Raw genomic sequence first — 27,381 nt, forward strand, 5'->3', positions numbered from 1 at the left:
GGGTAAGTGACAGGTTCTGGCAGAGATCAGGCAGAGTGAGAGGATCTTAATGAAGAGCTCTTGCCTTGCTTACAGGGGCAGAGACCCATCCCCACCTGCGCTCATGCAGGAAGCAAACCCAAGCCTGGAGCACCTGCAGTGGCTTTTGGAAGCCAGCAGAGGAAACCTGGGCCCCAGGTCCGGAGGTGAGTTTGCTGCCAGCTGTGCACATGGGTGTGCTGCCAGCTGTGCACAGGGCCAGCCGTACCTGAGGTGGATGCACCACCAGATGAGTACACAGGTGTGACACCAGGTGCCAGATGTGCACAGTGCCAGAGGTACCAGAGGTGGGTGCACTGCCAGCTGTGCATGTGGATGTGACACCAAATGTGCACAGTGCCAGATGTACCTGTTGCCACTCGGATAGAACTGCCAGCTTTTCTGCCACCCAGATATGCCCCAGCTGTGGATTCTGCACCTAAACGAGCCTCAGATGCCCCATGGCTGCCAGTTGTGCCGCAGCCAACACAGCTGTGCCAGGGACCCAGCTGTGCCCCAGCTCCAGATGTGCCCCCTCGGCAGTACCATTGCCCCCTCTCCCCTTTGCCCTGTGCCCCAGATGTGCCACATCCCCCAGCGGTGCCCCATCCCCCAGCTGTGCCCCATCCAGCTGTGCCTTACCCCCTGCGGTGCCCGCCTCCCCATCCAGCTTTGTCCAGATGCTCCAGCTGCGGCCCCGTTGCGCCCTCTGGTGGCCCCGACGCCTCCCTGCACCTCCCTCTTCTTCAGGGTTTTCCCTTCTCAGTCATTTTCTTCATCTTTTCCTTTGCTAAAACCTCTGTTACTTTTATAAAGTAACTGGTTTCCCCCGGAGTTCTCCCCAGAGATCGTTCCGAAGGGGTAAAGTGGCTTCTTAGGAGTTAATGGTTATCAAAATTCACCTTGTTATTATAAATACCATAATTTGCAGCAAGTGAAACAGAAAAACTTTGACTCTGGTGGGGTTCATGGTGAAAGTTCCCATTCCCCCTAAAGAGAAGAGAGCATTTAATAGGTGTCAGAGAGGAATTCCTTATTAAGTCCTTATGTGACATGAAACTGCTTAACGGGCAGCAGTAACAAGAAAACAATTACATATATTCTTACATATAAATATATTTTAATTTTATAGTTTTATATATTTAATATACATTTGATGTATTTATTATATTTTATATATATTTAATATATAGAATATTAAAAAAAAAAAAAGACTGGGAAACAGGCTGAAAAAAATGGGTCTCAAATTTTTGAACCTGAATTTTTCCAATCATGTAACACACCTCTGGAATAACCCATTTCTCTGTAACACAAATCACACTGACCTCTGACTGAAGTCTCACACGGTGGGTCCTGTACTTCGCTTGTCCCGTGCTGCCATGTGCCACCTGCCACGGTGTTGTGGAGTCAGTGCTGAAACCCCCTTCTTTCATAGCTGAACTGGGGAGGCTGGGGAGAGGGAAACTGAGGTTTCTCTGAGACTCATCAACGAGTTTTAGTCATGCAAAGACCCAATTTAGGCAGTCAAACGTGCCGTGACAGCACCCACTCCTCCCACCATCCACCGTGAAAGGGCACGGATGTGTCTGCAGTGACACCTGCACGTGGGGACAGCGAGAGCCAGTGTCACATCCCAGACATCCATGTTCTGCCCCACTCCTGCCCACACAGGGGTCACTCCTGCATCCCCCGAGCCACAGAGCCAGGCTGCCCTTCCCCAGCACCCCACTGGCCCCCCTCAACTTCATCCATGGGGCTGAAAGACATACATGAGATCGAAATTGTCAGTCCTGACAGTGCTGAGCGTTTAACACCAGGATGTGCCCAAGGATGCCCCAGCAGAGCCCCTAGGGCAGGGACAGGCAGGACACAGCATAGACCCCCAGAGTTCCCCCCCTCACCCATGTCCCCACTCGTCCATCTCCTCCAGGTGCTGGTGGGATGCTTCCAGCCAGCAGGAGGGGGATGATGGGCAGCACACAGAGTCAGGGCTTTCAGTGGTTCATTCCAAGGCTGCTACAAACTCCAAGCATATTTTTAATGCATTTATCTCCCATCAGCTTCCTGCCAGGCTGGTCTGGGGGGGAAACAGGCAGAAAGAGGCAAACGGTGCTGGGGAGACTCCAACTCTGCAGCTGAGCCAGTGCCAGTGAGAGCCCTGGTCCCGAGGGGCAGGGGGAGGCCATGGGATGGAGGGGTGACCAGGCTCACCCTGCTGTGTGCTCACCACAGCCTGCTTCCATCACCCCTCGGCTGCACAGACAGAACACAACAGAAAGGGCTCTGCAGCAAGAGAGGGAAAGGGCTGGAAGCAGGCACGGACCATGAGCCGGTGGCAGGGTTTCACCCCATCCTGCAAGCAGACAGGCAGAGGTCCTGGGAGGGCCTCCGGGAAAGGGGGAGGCTGGATTCAATCCTTGTCTTTCACCTGGGCTGGAGTCCAGCCCCAAAATAGCTGTCCAAAAACAAGATCACATGAGAGGAAAAAAATAGCAAGGCGAAGGATTATCCATACTTCCTTGTCCTATGTGGGTGCAGAGCGGCAGCCGGCACTGCCAGCCACAGTGTCGCTCTGGTGTCTGCCAGCCAACACCAGCCACTGCCCAGGATCTGGCACATTCCCGGTGCTTGTGCCCATCTGAGGGACCCTGCCTTGCTCTGGGACACCCGTGAGTGCTGCGAGGGGTGTGGGTACGATCGCTGCGGGAGCTGCTGGCTCCGGGAAGCGGGGCAAGGGGCAGGGTGACCCCAGCTTCCCAGCCGCCTCTGCCACCCAGCCCTGCACACTCCAACTGACCCTCAGGTGAGTGCCTCTTCCAGCATCCCCCATTTCCCCCTGGCAGAGCACCCTGCAGAACCACAGCCTCCCAGGGGCTTTGGAGCCCCTTCTCAAAGAATCTACATTGCGCGGTCCTGGTTCCTGAACTCCTGGCCAAGGTCACCAGCTCGGCCACATGTGTGGCACTGGGGAACAACTGGGGTTTCCTTTTCCTTCCTCCAGCTCTGGCAGGAGCGGCTTTCTACCATCGTGCAGTACCCAGCTTGTACTGGGCTGAGCAGTGCTCACTGAGTCCTTCCAGGAATACCACTCCAAAAGGGATGGAACCAAAGCTGAAGGCTGGGGGATCTTATAGATCTCATTTTAAATATGCAGGACGTTTTGTCTAAGTTGTCTTTGCTACAGGACCATGGTTTGTGAGGATAAGGAGCTGCTGGGGCAGCAGGTGCTGGGGCTCAGCTGCCCACACAGGCACTGCCTGCATGAGCTGGTGCCAGGCAGAGAGAAGCATCTACAGCTTCCTCGGGGCTCCATATTTAATTATTCACTGTGCTTCCAAACAACTCCAGGAAGTGTGCATTATTTATGGGACTCAGAGCGGAGGAGACTGGTGGGCGTTTGAGGCAGTGAGGTGAAGAGGTTCCTTACCCCAGACAGAGGCAGGAGCAGGAGAGGAACAGGAGCAGCAGCCAGCCATCAAAATTCATCCCGAGAGCCTGGGAAATACCATGGGCACCTGCTGCAGCTGGGGCTGCCCAGGCAGGGCCAGACTGGGAAGGGCAGAGGGAGGCAGAGCTGCTGCCATGGCAGTGCCCTGCAGTACCACCCATCCCCTCAGTACCCCCATCACTGCAGTGCCCCCTGTTTCCATAGTGACCCCATCCCTGCATTGTCTCCCATCCCTCCAGCTCTCAGTGCAGGGCGTGGGGTCACTGCTGTACTGTCGGTGTCTGGAGTTTGGCCAAGTCTCCTCTCCCCTTGTGCCTGGTGCAGATCCCACTGCCCAAGCCCGTGTTTGCTCCACATCCATACCTCACTCTGGCTGTTGGCTCCGTCCCGGGGCTGTCTGCCTTCAGGACAGGCAGAAAGGACACCATTTGGCAGGACACCATCTGCAGCGCTCCATGCCCTGCATCACACCAGGGCTGCTGAATGCCAACCACAACCAGGGTGCAAGGGGAATCAGGCAAGTGGGGAAGGCTGGGTTGCAGAGAGGGGCCAGTCTCCCTGCAGCTCCAAAACAAGGGGGGGTGATCCCTTGAGTGAGAAGGAGCAGCATTTCCTAATCTTCCTCATATACTCAAAACCCCAGTGCCTTTCATCCAGGACAGCCAGAGGCAAAGCCAGGACTGCCATTCTGTGAGATTCAGGAATGTTTGGCTATAACTTTTTTTATTTCCTGAAATAGCAGGAGGAATGTGTGGGATTGTTCAAACTGGAAAAAAAAAGGAATAGTGCTATAGCAGGAAAGGCCATAGAGTCCACCTGTGCTGTGGGGTGCATTAGGAGCCATCTGCACCAGCCACTGGTAACCACAGTCAACTCGGGAATGTTTTATCCAAACGTCTGGGCTCACAGCATTTCCAGCCTGGAATGCCTGTCCAAACACACTGGCTCCACGTGAGCCGGGACTAAAAGCCTATTCTGGGTGAGCCTTAGATAACACAGCCTAAACACCACATCAAAGCACTCGTGGAGCCCGGCCAAGCGCTGAAGTCATCGCTCGGGCTTCATTAGCCCTGCAGCAGCAGCAAACACGCAGCGACCCGCAGCCTCACACCTCGCACAGCTGCACCCCAACCTGTACCCAGCCTGTACCCCATGAGCTCGCCACTGGCACCCCATAAGCCCACGAGCTCACTGCTGCCACCTCACGAGCCCACTCCCCCGGCATCTCATGAGCGCACAAGCCCACTGCTGGCACCTCACAAGCCCACCACTGGCACCCCAAGAGCCCACTGCTGTCATCCCACAAATCCACCCTGACATCCCGTGAGCCCATTAGCCCACGGCTAGCACCCCACAAGCCCAGCCCTGGCAACCCAGCGAAGCCGATGCCCCGGCACAGCCGCCCTGTGGTAGAGCCGGCATCGGCACCAGTTCCCGTCCTCGGGGACATAGAGCTGCATTTTATCTGGCTGACAGCGCTCTCGGGAACACTTCGGCTTTTAAGGCCAAGCTCTCTCAGTGCCAGCGGGAACACAGCCGGAGTAGCCCTGTGGCCGCCCCTGCCCCGGCCCCTTCTCTGCGGCTGCCCAAGGGGAGGGCAGGGACCCCGTGAGCAGGGCAGGGACTCCCACGGGGAGGGCAGGGACCCTGTCCCCGCTGCCCGGGGCAGTCGGAGCTGATTAGGGTGAGGGGGGTCATCGCCTTCTCAGAGGGTACTGAGACACCCAACACTGCAGGAATGTCCTGGGCCGCAGTGATGGGAGAGGGAAACGCGAGGGATAGGAATGCTGATGCTCGTCCAGCATTTGGGGGGTTTTCTTCGATCCTGCTGGCCGGGGGGGCCTCAGCCCCAGCCCCAGCCCGCTGGTCTGACCCGTGGTCGGGCAGTGCAGGCAGGTGCCCGGCTCCGCTGCGGGAGTGGATGCGATCGCGCACTGCCGCCCCCTTTCTCCCCCCCCGCATCCTCCCGCCGCTCCCCCGCCCCGAGGCAGCTCCTCCTCATCCTCATCATCCCCGTTCCCTGTGTTCCATCCCGGTTCTCCCCGCGCGCACTTGCGGAGCCGCAGCCGGGAGCGCCGCGCAGCCGCCGGTAGGTGCGGGGCGGGGGTGGGCAGCGCCGGGATCCGCACCCGGGGCGAGGCGGGCGGCGGGGCTGAGCCCACGGGGGTCTCTGACAGCCCCACGGAGCCCCACGGGAGACTCACACGAACCCCTCGGATCTCCATGCATGCTCTGCCAGCCCCACGGATCCCCACTGGGCGGCTCTGGGATCGCCAGGGCATGCTCGTACATGCTGCACCGAGCCCCACGGGATGCTCTGGGTTCCCCATGGGATGCTCTGCGAGCCCTATGGATCCCCACGGGAGGCTATATGATCCTCACAGGATGCTCATACATGCCCCACGGATCCCTAAGGGTTGCTCTGCCACCCCCACGGATCCTCATGTGATGCTCTGCCAGCCCGATGAGGTGTTCTAACACACTCACAGATCCCAATGGGATACTCTGCCAGCCCAACGGGATGCTTTAACACCCTCACGGATCCCTATGGGACGCTCTGCCACCCCCACGGAGCCTCACAGGATGCTCGGGTTCCCCATGGGATGCTCTGCCAGCCCCATGGACCTCCACAGGAGGCTCTGAGATCCCCACGGGATGCTAGTACATGCCACATGGATCCCCACGGAGTGCTCTGCCATCCTCACCGATGCCCATGTGATGCTCTGCCAGCCCCATGGGTCCCCATGGGAGGCTTGGAGTGAGGAGGCAGAGGGAGGTTCCGGAGCACAGGTGTGGGGTGGGTAGTGGGGAGGCAGCAGATCCCTTCTCCAGGGACAGTTTTAGGGAGTCAGTGTGCTGCTCCCCCCAACTGGGACAAACCCCCCCAAATCCTGCAGGTGCCCCCAGATCCCAGGAGATAGGAGTGGTTCCACAGCCAGGAGCATCATTCCAAATAACACTCTCCAAATTACTGCAAATTCACCTAAAGCTCTAGCCAGAAGCAGAAGCCCAGACCAGAATTTAAATTGAAATATACAATAAACTAAAAACATTTTAAATGGCAAACCACAATATTTGGACCATTAAAATACCCAAACAAACTAAAAAACCCCAAACAAACAGGAATGATATAGTGCAGTGACACAGCATTATAAATGGTTCATTTTTGATGCGAAAAACAAAATAAAGTCGCAAAACCATAGAAGGGTTTGGGGAAGCCACAGCTTCCCTGGACAATAAAGGGTGATAGGGGATGCTCCATCCCTGGAAGTGTTCAAGGTCAGGTTGGGTGGGGCTTGGAGCAACCTGGTCTAGTGGAAGGTGTCCCTGCCCATGGCAGGGAGTTGGAACTGGATGATCTTGAAGGTTCCTTCCAACTCAAACCTTCTAGGATTTATAGCTGAAATAACACTACTGCAGCGATTATCCCAATGGGCCTGTCAGCCCTGACTCCTCATCACCACCATGCTCCGAGCTGTGAACTGTTCTCTCAGCCAAACCAAAGATGCCAAATATAAAGACAAATTGCTGCAAGGCTTGAATCACCCTGGCTGGGGGTGCAGGTGGTGTCAGGGCTGAGCCTCCTTACCCCCCCAGGGTCACATGTCCCCAGTGCCACTTTCTGCCACCTGTAGCCTCTTGGTCCCTTTGGGCCATTTAGCAAAGAGGAAACTCCCTGATAGAGCAACAGCTCCCCATCCCTGCTGTGCTGAGGGTCCAGGGTGCCGTGGGGCTTCTGCTCTGGAGCTGAGTGTGCAGCTGATCAGGAATAAGGGCAAGGACCTGTAGCCAGCTGCATGATGAGCTGCCTCAGCTAGGAGGAAGATCAGGGTCTCAGGAGTGGGAGGAAGGCCAGGGTAATTTAGGGAGCTTGGGAGGAAAAGTTTATCCCCTGGGCTGGGGTGGAGCTGGGAATGAAAGTTTATCCAAAGTTCTATCCAAAACTCTATGCAGAGTTCTAGGTCTGGCTGGGGACCTCAGCAGACCCGAACTCTGTCCAGCCCAAATCCAAAGTCTGTGTTCCTGCACATCTCGAGCCCAGAAACCAGAGGAAGTTGGGCTGACTCGGTGTGCAAGGAGAACAATTGGACATTGTGCTGCCTTATCGCCACTGAGCCCCGTCCAGGCCCGAGGAACCGATTAAACTTTAGACCCCTCTTTGCACAGACCTTCCCGTATGTCTCATGTGCCTCTTTGACCTCTCACCCCTTTCCATCCTCCTCTTTTTTTTGGTCTCTGCCTTTCCTTTGGCCTCCTCTTTATTTTGGCCTCCTGCCCTTTTCAGCCTCTGCATTTCTTTCCCCCTCCCACCCTTTCTTGGCCCTCTACCTTTTTGCAGCCTCTATTTTTTCTGGCCTCATTTTCTCTTATGATCAATCTTTTTTTTCTCTCACACTCCTCTACTTTTTTTCTCCCCAACCTTCTTTGTGACTCCACTTCTTTTGCAGGCTTCTTCTCATCTTCAGCCTCCATTTCTCTTTCAGTCTTCCTTGCTTACTCCATCTCCAATCTTTTTTGCCCATTCTTTTTTGGCCTCAAAACACATTAGCACTTGTACTATATCTTCCAACTCTTTCAGTAAATATTCCCTAAAGGAAAATGTATATTCCAGGGAGGTAAACCCTGCCCTGACCTAATGGGCTGCCCCTGAGTACCAGCACATCTCCCTCCTGGGCACAGCAGGCACTGACTCACGGCTGGGGCACTTTTAGGAATCCTGCGTACATTGTCTGCCAGTACAGAGCTGTCAGGGATTATTGTGAGGGCTGGAGGCCTGCCTTTCAAATAGAAATCTCACAATAGAAATCTCTTTGCAGAAGAATTTTTTGAAAACCCGTTCAGCAAGAGAGAATGAGACACTATGGCTTTGTCACAGTCTCTGCTGTGGATGCAGGAATCCTCCCTCTCCCCTTTTGTTTTAGAAAGGTGCCTGACTTGGTGTTTCTCAGCAATGGCAGTTCCTATTTTTTCCCCTCGTTTCCAACATTGGTGTCTGTTGGTTTAAAGAACCAAAGCAAACACTGAAGTGCAGAGCAGCCACAGCAGCAGTCGGTGACTTGCAGGTTTTATATTCCTCAAATTCTGTTGGTGTTTAACAGGGAAGGTGGCACTGCCCACCAAGGGACAGGGACTCGTGCCTCATGCCTGGGTCATAGGCAGCTGTAGCCTCCAGTCCAGGGAGGAGGTAGAGGCAGGTCTGTAGCATGCAGAGCACCTGGCACCTGCAGGTGACAAAATTCTGGCTGTCACAAGCCTTGCTTTCCTCTCTAAAAGCTTGCTAAGGAAAAGAGTATAATAAAATGCTTCACTTCTAGCTGTTGAATGTGGCAGACCCTCACAGTGCCAGGGTTAATATTTGGGAATTCTCTTGGGAAAGGACCCCCCTTTCCCCTGCTGTTTGTGCTGACCCAAATCCCCAAACCCATTCCCTTGCCAGGGTACACACTGGACCAAGAAGGCTGCCCAGGGATGGACCAAGCAGAGATCCCATAGACAGCACCCAAGCCCAGGGTACTTGAGCCTGGCAGCTAACCTTGAGGACAAAGATCAGAAAAGAGGCAGAAAAAGATTTGCCGCGGGAAGTGTTTCACAGGGTGCAGAAGCTGGGCTGGCTGCTGTGCCCAGGGTGCCACTGACTCATGGGGTGACATCCAAAACCCTTTTGTCCCCTACAGACTCCTTTCAGAACTGTTGTCTGCTGTGAGGCTTTGCCCTTTGCCCACAACGGTCTGGACACACAGTTCATACATGACTCACAACCCACTTGCACTCACAAAGTCTGTCCTTGCTCCTGGCTCTTAATTTAGATCTGTGCCTCAAGAGCTGAAATCTCAGATCTTTCCTTCCCACATCTCTGGGGTTGGTAAATCCGCCTGTCCCACCTGCAGACCACTCTTGCCAGCTCTCAGCTGTGCAGGGACATTATTTCTGCAGAATCATAGAATGACAGAATCATTCAGGTGGGAAAAGCCCTCTAAGATCATCAAGTCCAGCCATTCCCCCGGCACTGCCAAGGGCACCCCTAACCCATGTCCCCAAGTGCCACATCTACACATCTGTCAATCCCTCCAAGGTGGAGCCAGCCTGGCAGTGACCCCTGTGAGGGGCACAGTCCTGCACCCCCCCAAAGGATGCAGGTCCCACTGGACACTCCCGGCCCAGGGGGCCAGGCAGGCAGCTCACCCAGCCTGCAAGCCCACCCTGGGGGCACAGTCACCCTCACCCGCTCAGGGTGGCCCCCAATTGCACACTGAGCTGTCTGACCTGGGCTCAGTCACAGAACAAGAGCAGGATCTGGAGCTGATTCCCTCCTTCACTCTCATCCCTGCTGCTGTGGTGGACAGGAGGGGGAGATCTTTACCATGACAAAACCTGCTCCGTGCATCCAAAGATGAACTCCAGATCCCAGCTGTTTGCGTAATCCAGACTCTCTGCACGCCATAAAGCCCCTGAAAATTATGCTGATCATGGGAGCTCAGTGCTGGATAACCCAGCTGCTTCCTGCCCATCTCCCTGCCACATGCTGCCTGCAGCAGTCACTGAGGGCACAACCTTCTGCATCCCTGCACCATCCAAGCAGAAGATGGAGCACCATCCACCCCTCCACACATTTCCAAATCCCCCAGACATGGCACAGGGCCATCCCTGTATCCGTGACTGGCAGATTCCAAGGCTGTCCTGCTTTTACCTAATCCCGTTCCCAGAGAGATCCACTGTTATTTCTCCAACACCTGCGCACCCCCACAGGGCATATGGGTGTTGTACACAAAACTACTCAACTGGGTACATTTTCCACTAGAATTTCTACCTCCTTTTGTACTTAAGTCTCAATTACAGGTCAAATCTTGGACATAAAATACAAGTATTTCACATCAAGTTAAACGCTCTCCCCTCCCCTTGCTTAATATTCCCATTGTTGCAGGGTGTTCACAAAAGCTTCCGACTGATGGGAAGAGTTTACTGGCTGCCAGACTCCAAAAACGGATTTTGGAGTTCACACCTAACTTGGTGTGTGTGTGATCCTTACCAGGTGCACACATGTAGGTGTTCACAAATCACAGCTGGGGGATGCTCACTGACTCCCTGGGGATCCTGCATCCCAATGTGGGGCTGAATGTGCAGCTCATGACTAAGAAAAAGGTAAAATCTCATTGGGGTCTTGGTGACAGCACTCCCAGCTGGGCAGGGGGCACAGTAACTACTGTTCCCCAAACTGCCTGGTTGTCCCAAAGATTTTGGTTTAGTTTGGGGCTTTTTTCCTCACTTAGACAATTCAGGGCATCTTTCTGCCTCGATCATTTTAAGCATCACAGCAGAGAAGTTGTGGCTGCCCCATCCCTGGAAGTATTCAAGGTGGGGGTTTGGAGCAACCTGTTCTAGTGGAAGGTGTCCCTGCCCATGTCAGGGGGGTGGAATGAGATAACTCGGAAGTCTCTTCCAACTCAAACCATTCTGTGATTCTCTGATCCTTGGCTGCATCCCTGTGGGCCAGCCTGACCCCCAGCTTTCCCCTAAACCAGCTGTGGAAACACTGGGCACAACAAACATCCCGATGTCTTTAGACTGCCCACTCAGGAGCTGGAAATAGCCAGTGTGGGTGTCACCTCTGGGGCTGAGGTTCAGCAGGTAGTTAAAATTGCAGCCTTCTCTCCTGCACCGTGCTCTTTGTGGTGGTTTGTTGTTTACAGAGATGAGAAAGGGTAGAAGACACTTCAAAATATATCCCCTTCCCTCTGAGGACTCTGTAATGGAAACCTGTGGGAGCATCCAAGGCAGGGCCCTATTTGCCTTGGAGCAGGATGGAAGTACTGCCTGCTGTCACACAGCCTGTGGTCACAGATGTCACGGCAAGGACCAAATAGGTGCCCATCTCTATACAGACACAGGTGCCTCAGTGTGTCCCTGTCTGGGACAGGAGGACCAGAATTAGGGCTGTACCTTCCACCAAGGTCTGGCAGGTCCTGGTGTGTGACTCATACTCCTTTCTAGGCTGGAGATGAGGGTGACAAACATAGAGCTCAGTGTCCGTGGCCTCCAGAACCACCCACTACTGGAATTGAGAATTCCCCAAATTTTGCCTAAAGACCACGAGTCTCTGCAGATTCTATAGACCATAAGAGGTGGAGATGCCCAGCTGCTCTCCCTAGTTTACTCCAGTGGCTACTTATCCACACTAATTATTCCAGGTTTTTTGCTAACCCACTCATTTGCATTGAACAAGATTCAGCTCTGAGCTTGCCTTGCTCTGATCTTTCATCTGAAATGCCCCTTGCATGCTCTTATGCACTGCAGCTTTCTGCTGGAAAGCATTTTCTCCAGTCCCAAAGTCATGCAGATAAGAAAATTATTATTTATTGGAGGATTTTCCTGGTAATACCAACTATTATCTCAAGCTTTTATTGCACTGTTAAGTTATTGAGCAACAGTGTGCACAGGAAAACACAGCCCAAGCTCCTTACTCACACGGCTTGGAGGAAAAAAAACCAGGAGGTAGCATCCATGGGTACTAGACACTGAATTTAAAATAAGATATTGAGCAACAGAATTAAGAACAGGATTCTCCCAACCAGTTTTACTTAGAAGTTAACAAGAGCAGCTGTACAGCCCTTACACAAACATTGCAGGATGAACATCATTAACTCCCTGCACATTTTCATAGTAAATCACTGCTGAGCTTATGGTGAACCCAGGAACCAAGTGATTTTCCTTGGAACAACCCAGACTGAGACTCTGCTGAAGGAAGTTGGATTTCTGAGCGATGATATGTCTACTGATGGTTAACCGCGAGGATGGATGTGGGGTTTCACTTGGCCTGGAGATGAAACCCTGGATTCCATCGTCCTCTACTTCTTTGGGGAAGGATACAGTATAAAGGCTGAACCCAAACTCAAATCCCAGTTTTGAAGCTGGAGCCAACCCTCAGCTGGGCTTGGCCACCCTTCAGATGGCCAGCTGCAGGAAGTGCTGCCTGACACCGCATGAGCATTCCTCCTTTTCGCTCCTAATTCCATCCTCACGAGTATAAGCAACAGCACACGGAGGTGTCGGACCTGCCTGAGCGCCGAGGGGTTGGCGAGGGCTCGCGGCTGACGGAGGGTGACCCAGAGACTCAGTGACCAGGCACGTACCTGACGGGGCATTGGCAGGAGACTTGGCTTGGGGAGGGACTGGAGGGCTCAGACAGGACATGGTGCAACAGGAGAACCAGATCACCCCTTGGATTAAGAGTATTGCACAGAGGGAAGTTCTGGGGCTAGAGTCTGATATGTGCTGTCATCTGTCCATCCTTCTGTCCGTCCATCCGTGGGCGCGCAGGGCAGCCACACCTGCAGGGCCAGCCCAGACAGGACAGTCAGGGCTTTGTGGTCTGACACTGTGCCCAGTGTCCTGCACTGACACCAGGGGTGGGTGGCAGGGGGATGGTGACATTTAAAAGCCCTGTGAAGTGTCACCCAGCTTAACATCCCTCCTGCCTGCCAGGAACTGAGTGGTGGGTTCTGGGTAGGGCGTGGGTTGGGACCCCACTGCAGGGACCTCCCCAGCCTAAGGGCTGCTGAGCAGGAGCCAAGGGGCATGTCGAGTGCCCCCTGCCCCCAGGGGCTTCCTACCTCATCACAAAACATTACAACCAACAACTGACAAGGTGTTATAGCATCTCCTGTGGTTTCCCCTCCCTCCAGATACTTTTCCCTGGGAAGCTAAGCACAGGCAGACCCAAGGAGGAAAGGTGCCCACAGCCCTGCCCTTAACCAAGATAGCAAACACCGAGAACAAGGTACCTGCACCTGGTATGTCGTCCCTGGGTCCTTGGCAGCTTTGGCAGCACAGAGCCACCCTCCTTGGGTGGCAGAGATGAGACCACAACGATGGTGTAACTCACGGCACATGTCAGTGGCTGCTCCCAGCCAGTTCCATGTGCCAGAATGAGGTGCTAGGAGGCAGCAAAGCATAGGAGCAGGGATAATGTTTTACAGTGGTCTCAGCACAAGCCTGCAAGAGGGAAAGGGCACTTTTAAAGGGCAGACAGCACCTGCCATCTCCTGGAGGAAGGAGGAACCCTGGGAGTTTCTCCACTAATTGCCTCTTGTAACTAGGACACCTGTTGCAGTGTAGCAGAGCCAGACACACCCTCGGCAAATCCCCTAGGATGAGGTGGGAAGCACTGGGTGTAGCTGGGCTGCTCCCAGCTGTCACCTCCTGCCAGTTTCCTGCACAGTGGTCACAGTCACAGCCATGGCTGCAGTGCCAGCCCTGGCAGCCCAGCCCTGGACAGCAATCTCTGCTCAGACCCTGGTCTGAGGGAGGACCAATACCAGCATTCACAGGGGAGCCACAGTCACCCCTCCTCATAACTGAGAAATGGCATTGCCTCTTCTGGAGGTGTCCCCTCATCCTCCAGCACATCCTCCAGCCCATCCTTGGCTGGAGGGACTGAGCTTTGGCAATTCTCTGTCCAGTGTGTTCTTTCAATCCAGCAGGTCCCACGCATCCAGCTTGCACTGGGAGTCTGGGCTTAAATCCCCAACATGAGGTGGTGGGATTTGTGTCTGCAGCCAGCGCTGCTCGTCTACGTGTCCGTGCTCTTGGTCTGAATCCAGACAGAACAGAGGGGCAAGACCTTCCTGGCAAAGCTCCTGCTCCCGGGCTGGATTGACTCCTGGAGCTGGAACTGCAATTAAGTTAATCACCGGATTGCAAAGGGCCGTGGGTGGGGAGGTGGGAGAGGCGGGAAGGTAATTAGAAAGTGGGTCATCTCTTGGTTTTCCTGTCTCCCCACAGACACCACCAGTTTGCTGGGATGTTGTACTGGCTGTCCCAGTGTGAGGCAGCATCTGGGGTGTCCCGGGCTCACAGCCCTACATAAGTCACACCAGGCTCCAAAGCAGGATACAGGGCTTTCCCCTGGGCATCCCTACAGGCACAGGATTTTCTCCCTTCACCTGGGATGGGTTGACCCCTGTCCCTACCTCCCAGGCAGGATGCCACCTTTACCTAATCTATCTTTACCATGGTGCTCCTGGTGTTTGCCATCAGCCATTAGTGACGCAAACTCAGTAAAATGCTAAAAGTTTCACTCCTACCTGTTTTACCTGCCACAAATGCAGCGTGACCTGAGTGGAATGACCGTGTTTCCTGGTAGAAAGCAGGAGATGATGGCAGCAGGCATTAGTTAAATTGATTTCTACACTTTTGGTCACACTTCATGCAACATATTCCACTTCCAAAGGGTAAAACCTGGCTGATAAATATTTCATTGAGCAGTTAATCACATTGCTAGAGATAAAATCACCTGGCCATAAGCAAGACCAGAAACGAGCCAATGCATTCTGCTGATACACACAGAACGATCTATTACATATTTATTGTATGCTTTGCCTAATCATTTATTAAGTCACTCTAAGAGGAAGCATAGTCCCAGAATTTAAGTCGTGCCTTGCCCACCAGCCCTTGGGATGGGAACGCCAGACCTACCATGCTGCCTCTCCTGCAGCAACCAGAGCATGAGGAAACCTCTGCCTGGTCTCTAATCTTTTCCTGGGTGAGGAAATCTATCCCATGCAGTGGATCTCTAAAACTTATGATTAATAAAATCATTGTTTATCCAAGAGATGTTTACTCCACATGCCCAGGTGTTCTCAGATTGCCCCAAAGCCGTAATGGGCAGCCCATAGGCTGCTTTGGGAACCCTCAGGACAGACAGTGGGTGAAGGAAAGCCACAGCCTGAATTCCTTAAAAATATTCTACCCGTTTTAACTGCTTTTGATTCCCATATGAAGTGTCTGAACTGCCTGAGAAGTTACTGTTCTATCCAGGTGGCTGTAGTCAGAAGTGGGAATGGGAAAGGAGCCTATCAGGAGGTGTTGCTGTCTGATCCCAGCTGAGTCACATACCCTGGTAGAAACAGGATTTCTACTTTAATGGATAAAATAACACTTTCCAAAGTAAACCAACTGGAGTGTTTCCACTGAACTCACCAGAGCTGGGTTCAGGGGACGCTGATCTCGTTAACTGAACCTTAGGAGACTCCTGAATTTAGCAGTCTCTCATCTCTCTGGAGTACTCCTTGGAGTTCTCTGCATGATCTTTAGCTGATCATCTAAATGACAATTGTGATTAACTGCACTCTTCATCACTGTAGCCACACAGAGACCATCCAGAACATTTCTTTCCAACCCCATATAAAGGATTGTGTCCAAAGCCAAGGACAATTTTGAAGTATTTGAGTCAACCTCCAATCTGGTTTAACCCAGTATGTGAGATACTTCTGCTTTCCTCCACATAGTAGCCAGGTATTTTATATCTAAGGAAAAAAGCCAGGCTCACCCTAGTTGGCCACCTCCTAGTTTGAATTTTTGCTGGCTACTTAATTTGTGCCACAGGAGCCACAAAAGAGCCACAAAAGTTCCTGGCAATCCAGACATGCAAAAAACTTTTGGACCATTAGCAATCCTCCAAGTTGCCATCAACACCACCTTTGTCATGCAAGCAAAGAAGACAGCAGTGCTATCTAGTGAAGTCTGCATCGACTTTAAAACAGGAAGGGAAAACGACCCCACTCCTTTTCCATGGCTCCCAGCCTGCGCTGTTATTTCAGAGCTCACACGCCCATTATTGGCAGCGCAACCAGCCCTCGATGCTCAGACTCAGATGCTTGCAGAGTTTGGGATTTCACATCAAAGCCACTGGTTTGGCCAGTGATAAAGTTTGGAACCAAAGCCAAACTTCTCAGAATTTCACAGCTATTCCGGTCCCACGCCGGGCTCATCTCCCCTCAGTGCTGCAAGGAGCAGGCACGCGGCAGTGCTCCAGCCACCACAGCTCAGCAGGACCTGGATCAAATGAACATTCGGATTTAACTCTCTTTTTAAGTCCATTTTGTCCTTCAGAAGGCTATTTCTGATCCTTTGGGGTGCTGACATCTTCCAGGAGAAAGAGCTGGGTGCCACCAGGCACCCTGGTGGGACCCTCTGCCCCCTGTGCCACAGACAGAGCTGGAGCTGCCCTGGAGCAGGTGCCCTGGGTCCAGCTCCCAGTGATTCATTCTCTGTGGGGGTTTTCTCTTAGCACAGCACAGGAAAACTGTTACACAGAGGTGGAGGAAAGAGGAGCCACAAACACAGCTGGTCTTGAACAAACACTGTCCAACTCAGCTCCAGCTCACTGTCCTAGTGCGGCCAGCGGGGTCAGTGCTCAGCAGCAGCAATCTCCTACAGCAATCTCCTCTTGGAATATTTTCCTTTCTCCATGGGGCACCAAATAATTGCTGGAGTGCGGTGTCTCTCAGCTTTGCTTCTTGGAGAGAGTGCTCTGTTCTGCTTTGAGCTATTTAATAGCACTGTTGGGCTTCTACCCAAAGAAATAAGGCCCTTTATGTTGTCTTTGGTTCAGGTTCTCTCTCTCACTCGTGCTTTTTAATTCCCATAAAAACCTAACATGTTCCTGCCAAAAGTATAATTGTAGGGCCATGAGTGGTGGTGTGTGTAGAGGAACAACTCCATGGTCATAAAGTATGAGAAGAGCGATAGTGTTTAGCACAGAGAGACAACAAGAGTGGAAAAGTGTTCATTCAGCTTTTCTGTGGTAGTTAAGGCAGCTGGTGAGCACCGGAGTCATTCTAAAAATAGCAAAAAAAACCTTAAAGGAAATAAGTAATGATGAAGAAGCTGATCTGGTCAAGCCACCCAGAGATGCCCTCAGACCTTCAGGTGACCATGGGGAGAATCCAGTCCATTCCTTGCTGCTGCTGGCTGAGGGTTTGCTGAGATCCTGATTGGAGCTCTTGGATCTGGGGTGTTTCTTTCTGATTACCATCCATCATCAACCCAAGAGACTTCTGAGTGCCTTTTGCACTCAGATAAAGGTTCAAGAAAAGCTTTGGTTCCAGGAAATTACACAACGCTGCTGATCTTGATTAATGCTCAGTAACACACCAGAGCCCTGTGGGCTGCATTGGGTGACTTAGAGGCTTTCCTTCAGAGAGGGAGTTGGCAAGAAAAACTGAACTACTGCATGAAAAGTACAATCTCTTGACAGGAAAATAAATTTAGGGACCAAACACTCCGAGAAATACCTGATTCACCTGACAGTGGTGTTAAAAAAGGATTTTGAGTTTGTATTTGGCTGGTCCATCACCTGCTTTGGAAACCACTAGGAGCTCTTGTGTGTTGATTCACCAGTCTCAGGGAAGGGGGGGGCTGGCCCATGTTATCACTCCAGAGAGCACTTCCCAAAATCCTGATCTGTGTTGAGCGGGGTATCTGACAGCAAGGAATGAAGTCTGTGTGTGAAGCAAAGCTGGTGCAATGGCTGGGAGTGCTTTCAGCAACAGCCATACAGTCTGTATGCCCAAGGTTTCAGCTTTTAGCAATCCAACTTGCAAACGTTTTTATCCTCTGCAGGCTTCTGGGATCCATTTCAATGACTAGTTTCCCCTTCTTGCAGCTGCATTTGCAGATTTAATTACTAAAGAGTTTAGAGCCAAATGTTTAGAGATACTATGTATATATATGTGTGTGTGTGCGTGTGTATTGCAGAGAGTTGCCGTCCTTAATATCTCCCAGGGCACTCAAAGCACCACAGCAAACCCACACAGTGTGGTACTGGCTGCATCCCAATGTACCAGTAGCACAACTCAGTGCTAAAGAGACATTTTTACAATCTATAAACACATATAAACAGTGACTATAAAATATTTTCCATAATCCAGCTATGGGAATACATGACATTTAAAGTAATTTCCTGTATCTAGATTTATTCTGTGGCATGTCTTTTTCTGTTCATAAATCCACTTCTCTCTAAACACTATAGAACTCTGCATATGAAAGACAGAATGAATTCACGTGAGATTTTAAATGTAGTTTGTAGGCTAGAACATGAATGTACCTGGAATGTGTGTGGGACTCTAGTCATCTCCCATGTCATCTCCTGATGGCACAGCTGTGAGGGCAGTTCTCACCCTCAGACATACACAGCATCTTCCTCTTATCAGTTTGATGCCTTCAGGTTTTTGCACAGTGTCTGCTGAAACATGGATCATGACCATACAGTCTCCTGCAAAATGAGGTTTCAATATGATCTTTCACTATCCCAGGTTGCTCCAAGCCCCGTCCAACCTGGCCTTGAACACTTCCAGGGATGGGGCAGCCACAGCTTCTCTGGGCAACCTGTGCCAGGGCCTCACCACCCTCACAGGGAAGAATTTCTTCTCAATATCCAGTCTAACCCTGCCTCTGTCAGTGGGAAGCCATTCCCCCTTGTCCTGTCACTCCAGGCCCTTGTCAAGTTCCTCTCCAGCTCTCCTGTAGCCCCTTTAAACACCAGAATGCTTCTGGTATATTCATGACAACTCACAGTTCTTGGTTTTCATATGGTCTTAATCACTGTCTGGGTAATCCTCGGACTCACCCCCGGGCAGTGAATGGTCCTGCACCCTGCTCATCTCCCACCACGTCTGTGTGTTCTGACCTTTTCCATGTGTGTGTTCCTGGGCCAGGTGAGCCGCTGAGTGCCAAGATATGAGCAATATTTACTACCTGGCATGCAGTGGGTGTTGCAATTCCTGGTCATAATTGTGTTTGAGAGTCATAATAGTGGAGAAAGTTATTACCTGGGCTCCCTTCCCGCCTCTTGTGGGTTCCAATCAGACACTGGGTGTTTTTCAAATTGGTTTTTGAGTGTATAATTTTAGTACATACGTCAGTAGAAAGCAGAACAAAAACAGAATTCACTATGATAAAATTAAAAGGACAGAGTCCCTCCCAATGAGGAGACAGCCCCCCGCCACCTCCCACGCTGGAGGAGCATCACCTTTGTGTCACTTTGTGTCACTTTGTGTCACTGCCAGAGCCATCACCGCTGTGAATCACCTGCCCTGCAGCCAGCCCAGGGACCAGCAGGGACCCCCGGGCTCCCCCCCTTCCCTTTAAAGCCCAGGAGCAGCAGCGTGTGCCCAGCACTTGGTGCCACCCTTGCTGCCACATCTCTTGCAGCTCGGCTGTGGGAGAGGCTGCGGGATGGCCGAGGGAGAAATCACCACCTTCACCGCCCTGACCGAGAAGTTCAACCTGCCCCCGGGGAACTACAAGAAACCCAAACTCCTGTACTGCAGCAATGGGGGCCACTTCCTACGGATCCTCCCAGATGGCACAGTGGATGGGACCAGGGACCGAAGCGACGAGCACAGTAAGCAAACCCTATGGGTCTTCTTGGTGACCTCCTTGCTCCTTTGATTTCATCAGCTAGGATGGGGGGAGCTGGGGAAGACGGGCACTGGACCAAGTTACCACTTTAATCCTGGTGGTAACACACCTTCCAGGAGTCACACATCTATAGCCCATAGGCAGAGCAGGGGAGGCAAAGTATGTGTGATATAAAAGTACAGATATAAAGTACATAAATAGATATATGAAGTATTAAATCTGACACTGGTCATTACGTCATGAAAGGCAGGCAGATACAGGGGAGGCAGCACTGATACAGCAGGGCTGGGTCACACAGGGAGCTGGGAGCTGGCAGCTGGCAGAAAGGGCTTAGGGCAGCCTGGCATCCCACACACAAAGCCATCACTTGGAATTCTGTGCTATCTCTGCATTTGCATCTGTTTGCCACAGCAATTTAACAGGTCACCCATGGCCAGGGGCTCATCTCACCTGTCCCGATCCCTGCAGTCGGTGATGCTGGTGGCTCCAGCCCATGGGACTTTGGGGACCTGCTGCTGGGAGGAACTGCCCCCACAGATGCCACCATTTGTCCGACCAAGGAGTCATGGGGAAGTTTTATGCTTTTTGAGCTCTTGCACTGCCAAAAAACTCTTCAGCGGTTTTTTTTAACCCGATGCCCAGGAGAGCTGGACCAGCCACACAGCAAAGCTGGGGGCTCCATGGGCAGCAGGACCAGGCTCTTCCCTTCGGCTCTCATCAGAAACCTGTGCATACACCATATCCTGAACATTTACTGGAATATGACTGGGATCTGCCAGGTTCCTATCCGATTAGAAGGAAGGGCTGGGAGGACCCAAGTCAGCCTTTATTTACTTTAAACTGCAAGCACACATGTGGCTTTTCCCCAAACTTAACCTTTCCTCTCACTATTGTTGTTTTAATGACAGGCAGTTTATAGTTGAGTTCTAGTTACAAACACTGTCTCCCATCACTTGCCCAGCACAAGTGCTGGGGGATGCATGAGGATGAGTCTCCTGAGGCTGGATGAACACAGAGTGGGGCTCCAGCCTCCAGCTGGGTATGAACCCAGCACATAACCCTGCTCAAACCCCTGGGAGAGACAGCCAGGACAATGACCCGAAGGATCTTCAGGAGACAGGACCAGGCTCACAAGACCCACAAGGAGAGGTCATATGAGCTCAGCCAGTGTCTCTGCAGCATTTTCCAGAGGTTTTGCTGGAGTCTGAAGGGGAGGTCACAGTCAAGATGGCATCTCCTGGAACACACGGAGCTACCAAGGCCTTGAGCATCCAGCTCCTGCGCCCCAGCCTCAACCTGCCATCTCATGGTATGGATGCTGCCACGTAGCCCAGACTTTTTCCCTCCGGAAAACCAAATCCATCACCTGGGAGTGAGCTGTTCCCCACAGCTGCATCGCACACACGGGCAGCGAGTGCAGGCAGGTCCTGCGCCCCAGCACGCTCACACCTCCCCGGCTGCTGGCCTGGGGCCACGTGTTTGAAAACCTCTGCCAGAAAGGAACCTCCTGTAAATGATCTCATAAACTTGGATATAGGAATGTACTAATATTTACAGAGGAAACTCCTGGAAGGGCTGCATGCCAGCAGAGCAGCCCTGCCCCGAGGTGCCCTGCTCTGAGCACCAGCAGCTGCCCACGGTCCTGCCCCTGTGCCTGGGAAATGCTGGAGCTGCTCAGCACCATTCCCTGGCGTGCAAGAGGAGCAGCCCAGACCGTGATCAGCACCATGGGATACTGCTCACCCAGCTGGGACAGGCACCTGCCAGCCCCAGGGAGGGACAAGACATGGGAACACCCACAGCTCATTGGGAAGCCAATGGACACAGAGGCATTATAGTCTGCACTGATGCTCTGCAAAATGCCCAAGCTCATTTTGCTCCTGACAAATATCAACAATTCTTATTTTTATCTTGAATGGTCTTGCCAGGTGCTAGCCCTGGAATCAGGGAGGATCTCTAAGGAGTGCAGGAGTCCCTCCAAGCCCCTGTCATTCAGGCTGATGTCAGGATTCCCTCCCCGCATCCTTTGTTGTTGTGTGTGGGTATCCCAAGCTTGCACTGTGAAATGGGAAGAAAACTTACCAGGACATTGCAGACCACTTGGGATGAAGCCTGTTTCCACAAACAGCCTTATTTTTTCTGTTTCATCCTGTTATTTCATGGAAGGAAATCAGGCCTGTAAAAGGACACAAGAAGCACAAGCTCCTTCCTCCAAACCCACCATTCTCCCTTCCTCTATGGCTGAAGACCTCAATGTCCCTATCGGCAGCTGGAGGATTCTCACTCCCCTCTCTCAGGGACAGCATCATCATTTTCATCCCATTCCCCTCTTTCCTCCTGGATTGCTCTTGGGGCTGCAGCACCACAGCAAATGTAGGTGGGCTGGGGCTTTCCCACTGCAGATTCCCAGCCTAAACCAGGCATGCACTGAGACTGTGTATTCCTGCAAATCTGCACCCACACCATTTCCTAATTAGCCATCATTTACTAAGCAAGAAATGCAAAAAAAAGAAGGAAGAATGTGAACCATTACAGCAAAGATTTCACTGGAAAGAGTGTTCTGCCAGGCCAAGAGGTAACATTGCCTTTTAACTCATCTAAGCAACGATAAATAAATTAAATATAAACAGGAAGGAAGGAGCTGGAGCCGAGGCATCCGTTCATACTTCATTCAAACCAATCTAAATATTGCTGTCATAAATCTCACGAAAAAAAAAAAACTGTCTAGGAGATGGGAATGATCACTTGGAAGAGCTGGAATTTGCAAGTCACACTGGCTACAACCACAGAGCCACAGTCTCCGCACGCACCGGTGGGGCTGTTAATGGCTCTGGCTGCAGCGTTCCTGCCCACCCATGAGAGCCCCGTGGGCTCCTCCCTGAACACACAGCACTGGAGAACTGTCCTCCCAAGCCTTCTCTCCAACTAAACAGCCTTTTCCTGATAAATATATTAAACAAATACTTGAGCCAAGTTTTAATCACTTTCCGAGACTCCTGCAATCAGCAAAGTAAGGAAAAAAGGAACCAGGCAAATGGAAAGTTTAAAGCTGCTGGGTGAGGTACAGGCTGCTGAGTAGAGCAGGATGCTGCAGCTCCCCGGCTCACTTCCCTCAGCACAAGACCAGAAAAGAGCTTTTTTTGCCCTGGAGTTTCTAGCTGTGGTCCAGCATCGGGAATGGGGATGGAATCCGGTGTCCGGCGGCTGCAGGGCCTGAGGCAGCTCCCATCACTTCCACCCAGGCTGTGCCCTGGCAGACCCAGGTCCTGCTTCAGCATCAAATCCATGCTAGCATTGCACATTTGGACAATCTAAGGTATTTTTCTAGGATGAAGATCAGCCTTTGCCATTTCTCCACTCTCCACCTACAATGCCCTGAATAAATCCAGCCACAGTGCACGGTTGAATGGGACGCGCTGGATCAGGAGTTTGCAGTGCAGGCATCTGCACTCTGCCCATTGCTGGTTTAGCTCTCAAAATACTTCTTCATATGTCACTCCTTAAGTGTCTTGTCAAACCACATGAGAAATTTGTAAATTAGAGCCAGAATTAAAACCCCAGTCTCCTGTGTCCCATTCCAGCATCGTAACCAAAAGGCTGCCCTTCCTTTGATGTAAAATAAGGGGAAAATTGGTCTTTGGTTCCTAAAGGATGGCTGTGGGGTTTCTTTGAAGGAGAGGGTACAAGGAGACATTTCTATTACACACTGTACTGTTTCCTATAAACACTTTATAAGCCAGGCTTTGGAACAAAACACGCTGCTAACCTTCCTAGCAGCTATTTTTTTTCCCCTTTTCCTATTTTGCTTTTAATGTTGTTATTGTTTCATTTTTACTTCCAGTCCAGCTCCAGCTGAGCGCAGAAAGCGTGGGAGTGGTGTACATAAAGAGCACCCAGTCGGGGCAGTACCTGGCCATGGACACCAACGGGCTGCTCTATGGCTCGGTAAGTGGGAGGATCCCGTGGGACCAGACACAGAGAGGGCTTGAGGTCTGCAGAAATCTCATAGCTCTGAGTAATGCAAACCACAGGCAATAATTAGGCTCTGTTTGTGATTCTGGCAGCTGGACAGTCGCTCTGCATCTGGCTTTATTTTGGGGGGAAATAAATAAATAACCAAATATCGCCATTATCGCCCTGCCTCCAACAAATATTGGATTTCCTACCTGACACTTGATAAATATTGTGTTTCATACCTGGAGCAGCAGCTGCTCTTCAGCCCTTCAGCAGCTGACAGCTGGTCTAGTGGAAGGGGGAGGGAATGAGATGATCTTTAAGGTCCCTTCCAACCCAAACCATTCCATGGATTTGTGCTCTGAGCCTGTAGCTGCCACCCCCCATCTTAGTGCCAGAGCAGGAGCCAGGGCCAGGACCAGCTGATGGAGCATGGGGCTGGACTCCATCACTGCTGAATAAAATGCCCAGGCCATGGACATGCTGCTGCAGGAGTGGCCCAGGGGACAAAATCAAGGCTACTTACCTCCATACTTTAATATGAGCTTTACTGGGGCATGGAGATCTCAGAGGTGGGTCTTGAGCTGGGATTACGACGTTAGGAACACACATCCCCATCCCCATGGCATCGCCCTGGCTCACTGTCGTTCCCCTGGGCTCTCTTTCAGCAGTTACTGGGTGAGGAGTGCCTGTTCCTGGAAAGGGTCGAAGAAAACCATTATAACACGTACATCTCCAAAAAGCACGCGGATAAGAACTGGTTTGTGGGTCTGAAGAAGAATGGGAACAGCAAGCTGGGGCCGCGGACTCACTATGGCCAGAAGGCGATTCTCTTCCTCCCACTGCCCGTCTCGGCTGACTAAGCCCCATCCCAGAAGCTCAGAGATGACCCCAAATACCAAAACCCAACTGCTGCTGCCTCCTTAGAGCTCGTTAGAGCTCCAAGCTTTAGGTCAAGGCTTTACCAAAACTAGCCAAAGCAGAGCTCCTCAGCTCTGCACAAAGCTTTGCAGAGATGAGGGGAAGAGCCCTGACACCCTCCCAAGGGCCACCAGCCCCCCCCCGGCTCCCCCTGCCCTCCGCTGTCTGCTGTTGTGTGCCACGACCACGCTGCAGCTCCTGGGGACACACACGGACCTGCCCTGGGCAGGCACCCAGAAACCTGCTAAGGGCACCCCAAGGTCACCCCAGTTACCAGAGAAGTGCATGCTTTGTGTCCCCAGGCATTCTAAGGCAAAACCTTCCTGGATACTGTGTATTAATGTATTTATCTGTCTAAGTATGCAGCTTCTAACGTGCCCTGAAGCAATCTCAGATTGGACCATCAGTCCTGTTATCCAGGGCCAGCCTGGTGAATGCTGGCCGATATCTTTGGTGTGTTAAGCTGAACAAGCAGGCAAAGCTCCAGTCCCAGACCTTGGCCTCCCTCACAACACCAATAGTGCTGTATTTCATGCTAGTACCTACCATATATTATTAGTATTTATTTATCAAATAAGTATGTCTCTTCTACAATCTGTTCATAGGTAATTCCAGGCACCAGTGAGGAAAGGGCAGTGGCAGTCAGTGACTGGTGTGAAGGTGTGATGCAGAGCAGGAAGGTGCTGCATGACAGTGGCAGCACATCGCACCCATTCCCAGGGATATTCCCCCCACTGCTCTGGTGTCTGGCTACATGGGGCTCTAAAAATGTCACTGGAGCCCCTTGATGACTCCCAAACCCTGTGAGAAGCTGTTTCTCCTCACCTGGCATGATGCAGCTCAAGAGCAGCTCAAGAGCCACTCCTGCCATGTGAGAGCATCACAGGAGCACCAAGCTGTACTCAGAGCATCCACAGCTTCCCTGGAAAACCTGTGCCAGGGCCTCACCACCCTCACAGGGAGGAATTTCTCCCTAATATCTAATCTAAGTCTACTCTTCTTCAGTTTAAAGCCATTCTCCCTTGATTTATCCTGCCATTATGGACAGGGACAAGAGGCAAGTGCTCCCTATTCCTCACAAACCCAGATCAACCATCTCTACACAAGAGAGGAATACAGAGCACTCTGCCTTGCATATTTCTGCAACAGCAATTAGTTACTAATTACTACACTTTACAATTGCTCTAATTACTGCACTTCTGTACTTGCTGGCTCTGAAACCTTCTCCCCAGCACTGATAGCATCACAGGTAATCTCAGTGCTCCTGGGCAAACAGGCATAGGAATGGCAGAGCCGTGGCTGTGAAGGAGCCTGCACCAACTCCTTGCACCTTCTCATTACCATGGCCCTTCAGTGCTGCTTCTCACCTGTGGGATCCACATGGAAATCGAGTGGAAAGGTGAATTTTGCTAATCCTGCAGGTACCAGCTGCTCCTCTTGTCTTCTACACAGCAACATTCCTGTACAGCTGCCCACAGGGAGGGCAGATGGGTGGTCTTGGAAGTATTTACTCTGTGCACACCGAATGCTTGAGGGACCACAAACATAAATTTTCAGTTTTTACTTAGAATTCCCAACAGCCAAAGAGGCACATTTTTAATATATATATTTCTACATACCAACTAAAACATTTCAATTAGAAGAAAACAATAATGCTTACAAAAATCTACTTTGCATTGTTGCCTTCCCCCCTCAAAAAGATTAAGCACAGTAGTGGGATAACTTTGGAGTTTTTCAGTATCCCTGTGTCCCAGGTAAGCCTGAACAGGCAAACACCTGTGATTTGCAGTGTTGCCTTATTTTCACATCTAAGCCCATTAATATAACTCACACCAGAGCGGATACGGCTCCCTGCAACCTTTCAGCTGGCAAGCACTACCCCATGGAGGTGTCTTCATCATCCTCATGCAGGGACATGGATCCCTCAACAGGCTGGACCCCTCCACCTCTGCCATCAGTGCTGCTCTGAACTTCTAATCGCTTCGTTGCAGTGGATAAGAGTTGAGGAGTACCTGACAGTGCCCAGTAAGGACAGAATATCTGCCAAAATCCTGGATTTCAGCCAGCAAGCTGCTGGGGGAGAAAGGCCAAGAGAGGGACCCAAACACTACTGATGGCCCTGGCTCAGCTGCTATCACAGGTCCAGCATGATATTCCTAGGGCAACCACAAAGCTGGGCAAGACAGAGCGATGTGGAAGGCTGACAACATCAACACCCTTCTTAAACACCGTGGTTGCTTTCCCTGTGAAAGGCTGGGCTGTCACTCAAGTCAAGAAGTGAATGAATGCATGAGCGGGAGATGCAGGTTTCTAATTAAACTGGAAAGTTGGAACGTGTAATGCCGGATTTAGCTGTGCTGTCTTGCAACACCTCATTAACCCAGGGCTCTCCTCTCGTTAGGCTTCTGCCGCTCAGAAACCGCCCCCGCAGGTACACGCTTGACGCCCAACCGGGGAAAAATGTCAACACTTGGGCTGAAAAATAATCCCCAGGGAAGCCACAGTAATTGCTTCAGACAGATGGACAAGCCAGGATGGCATTGCCCAGGGAAACCATGCTCACCTCAGGGAGTTTGTCCTCAGGGTGAGAGGTGAGGGGGGGCGGGGGAAGGAAAATTATAAGATTTAATAAAATCATTTCAAGTGAAGATCTTTCCCAATAAGTGCGGGGAGCCCAAGTGTGCTGTGAGAGGTTTTCTGGAGTTTGAAGGAAAGGGAAGGGAAGAAAGGAAAGGGAAGGAAAGAAAGAAGGCATGGAGGTAGGGGGTGAGGGACAAGAAAATGCCAGAGGGAGGTAAAAGTGGGGTCGGGCCATGCTGCACAGCTGGGTTGGGCTGTGG

General features: G+C 51.8%; 1 protein-coding gene across 3 annotated transcripts; it reads left to right on the forward strand.

Moving 5' to 3' along the window:
• The first annotated feature begins 2,576 nt into the window (after nucleotides 1-2,576).
• FGF1 (fibroblast growth factor 1) lies at nucleotides 2,577-26,881 on the forward strand. 3 transcript variants are annotated; one of them, XM_032703183.1, is made up of 4 exons: nucleotides 2,577-2,821; nucleotides 19,457-19,649; nucleotides 23,508-23,611; nucleotides 24,289-26,881. In XM_032703183.1, the coding sequence occupies exons 2-4, from the start codon at nucleotides 19,481-19,483 to the stop codon at nucleotides 24,481-24,483; spliced, it is 468 nt and encodes a 155-aa protein (XP_032559074.1). In that variant the 5' UTR covers nucleotides 2,577-2,821; nucleotides 19,457-19,480; the 3' UTR covers nucleotides 24,484-26,881. The 3 variants fall into 3 exon arrangements, with proteins under 3 accessions (XP_032559074.1, XP_032559073.1, XP_032559075.1); XM_032703182.1 differs by lacking the exon at nucleotides 2,577-2,821 and adding an exon at nucleotides 5,472-5,555; XM_032703184.1 differs by lacking the exon at nucleotides 2,577-2,821 and adding an exon at nucleotides 5,472-5,555 and having other exon boundaries at nucleotides 24,292-26,881.
• Nucleotides 26,882-27,381: the final 500 nt, after the last annotated feature.

Source organism: Chiroxiphia lanceolata, chromosome 15, assembly GCF_009829145.1.
Source record: "Chiroxiphia lanceolata isolate bChiLan1 chromosome 15, bChiLan1.pri, whole genome shotgun sequence".
Lineage (NCBI taxonomy): Eukaryota > Metazoa > Chordata > Aves > Passeriformes > Pipridae > Chiroxiphia > Chiroxiphia lanceolata.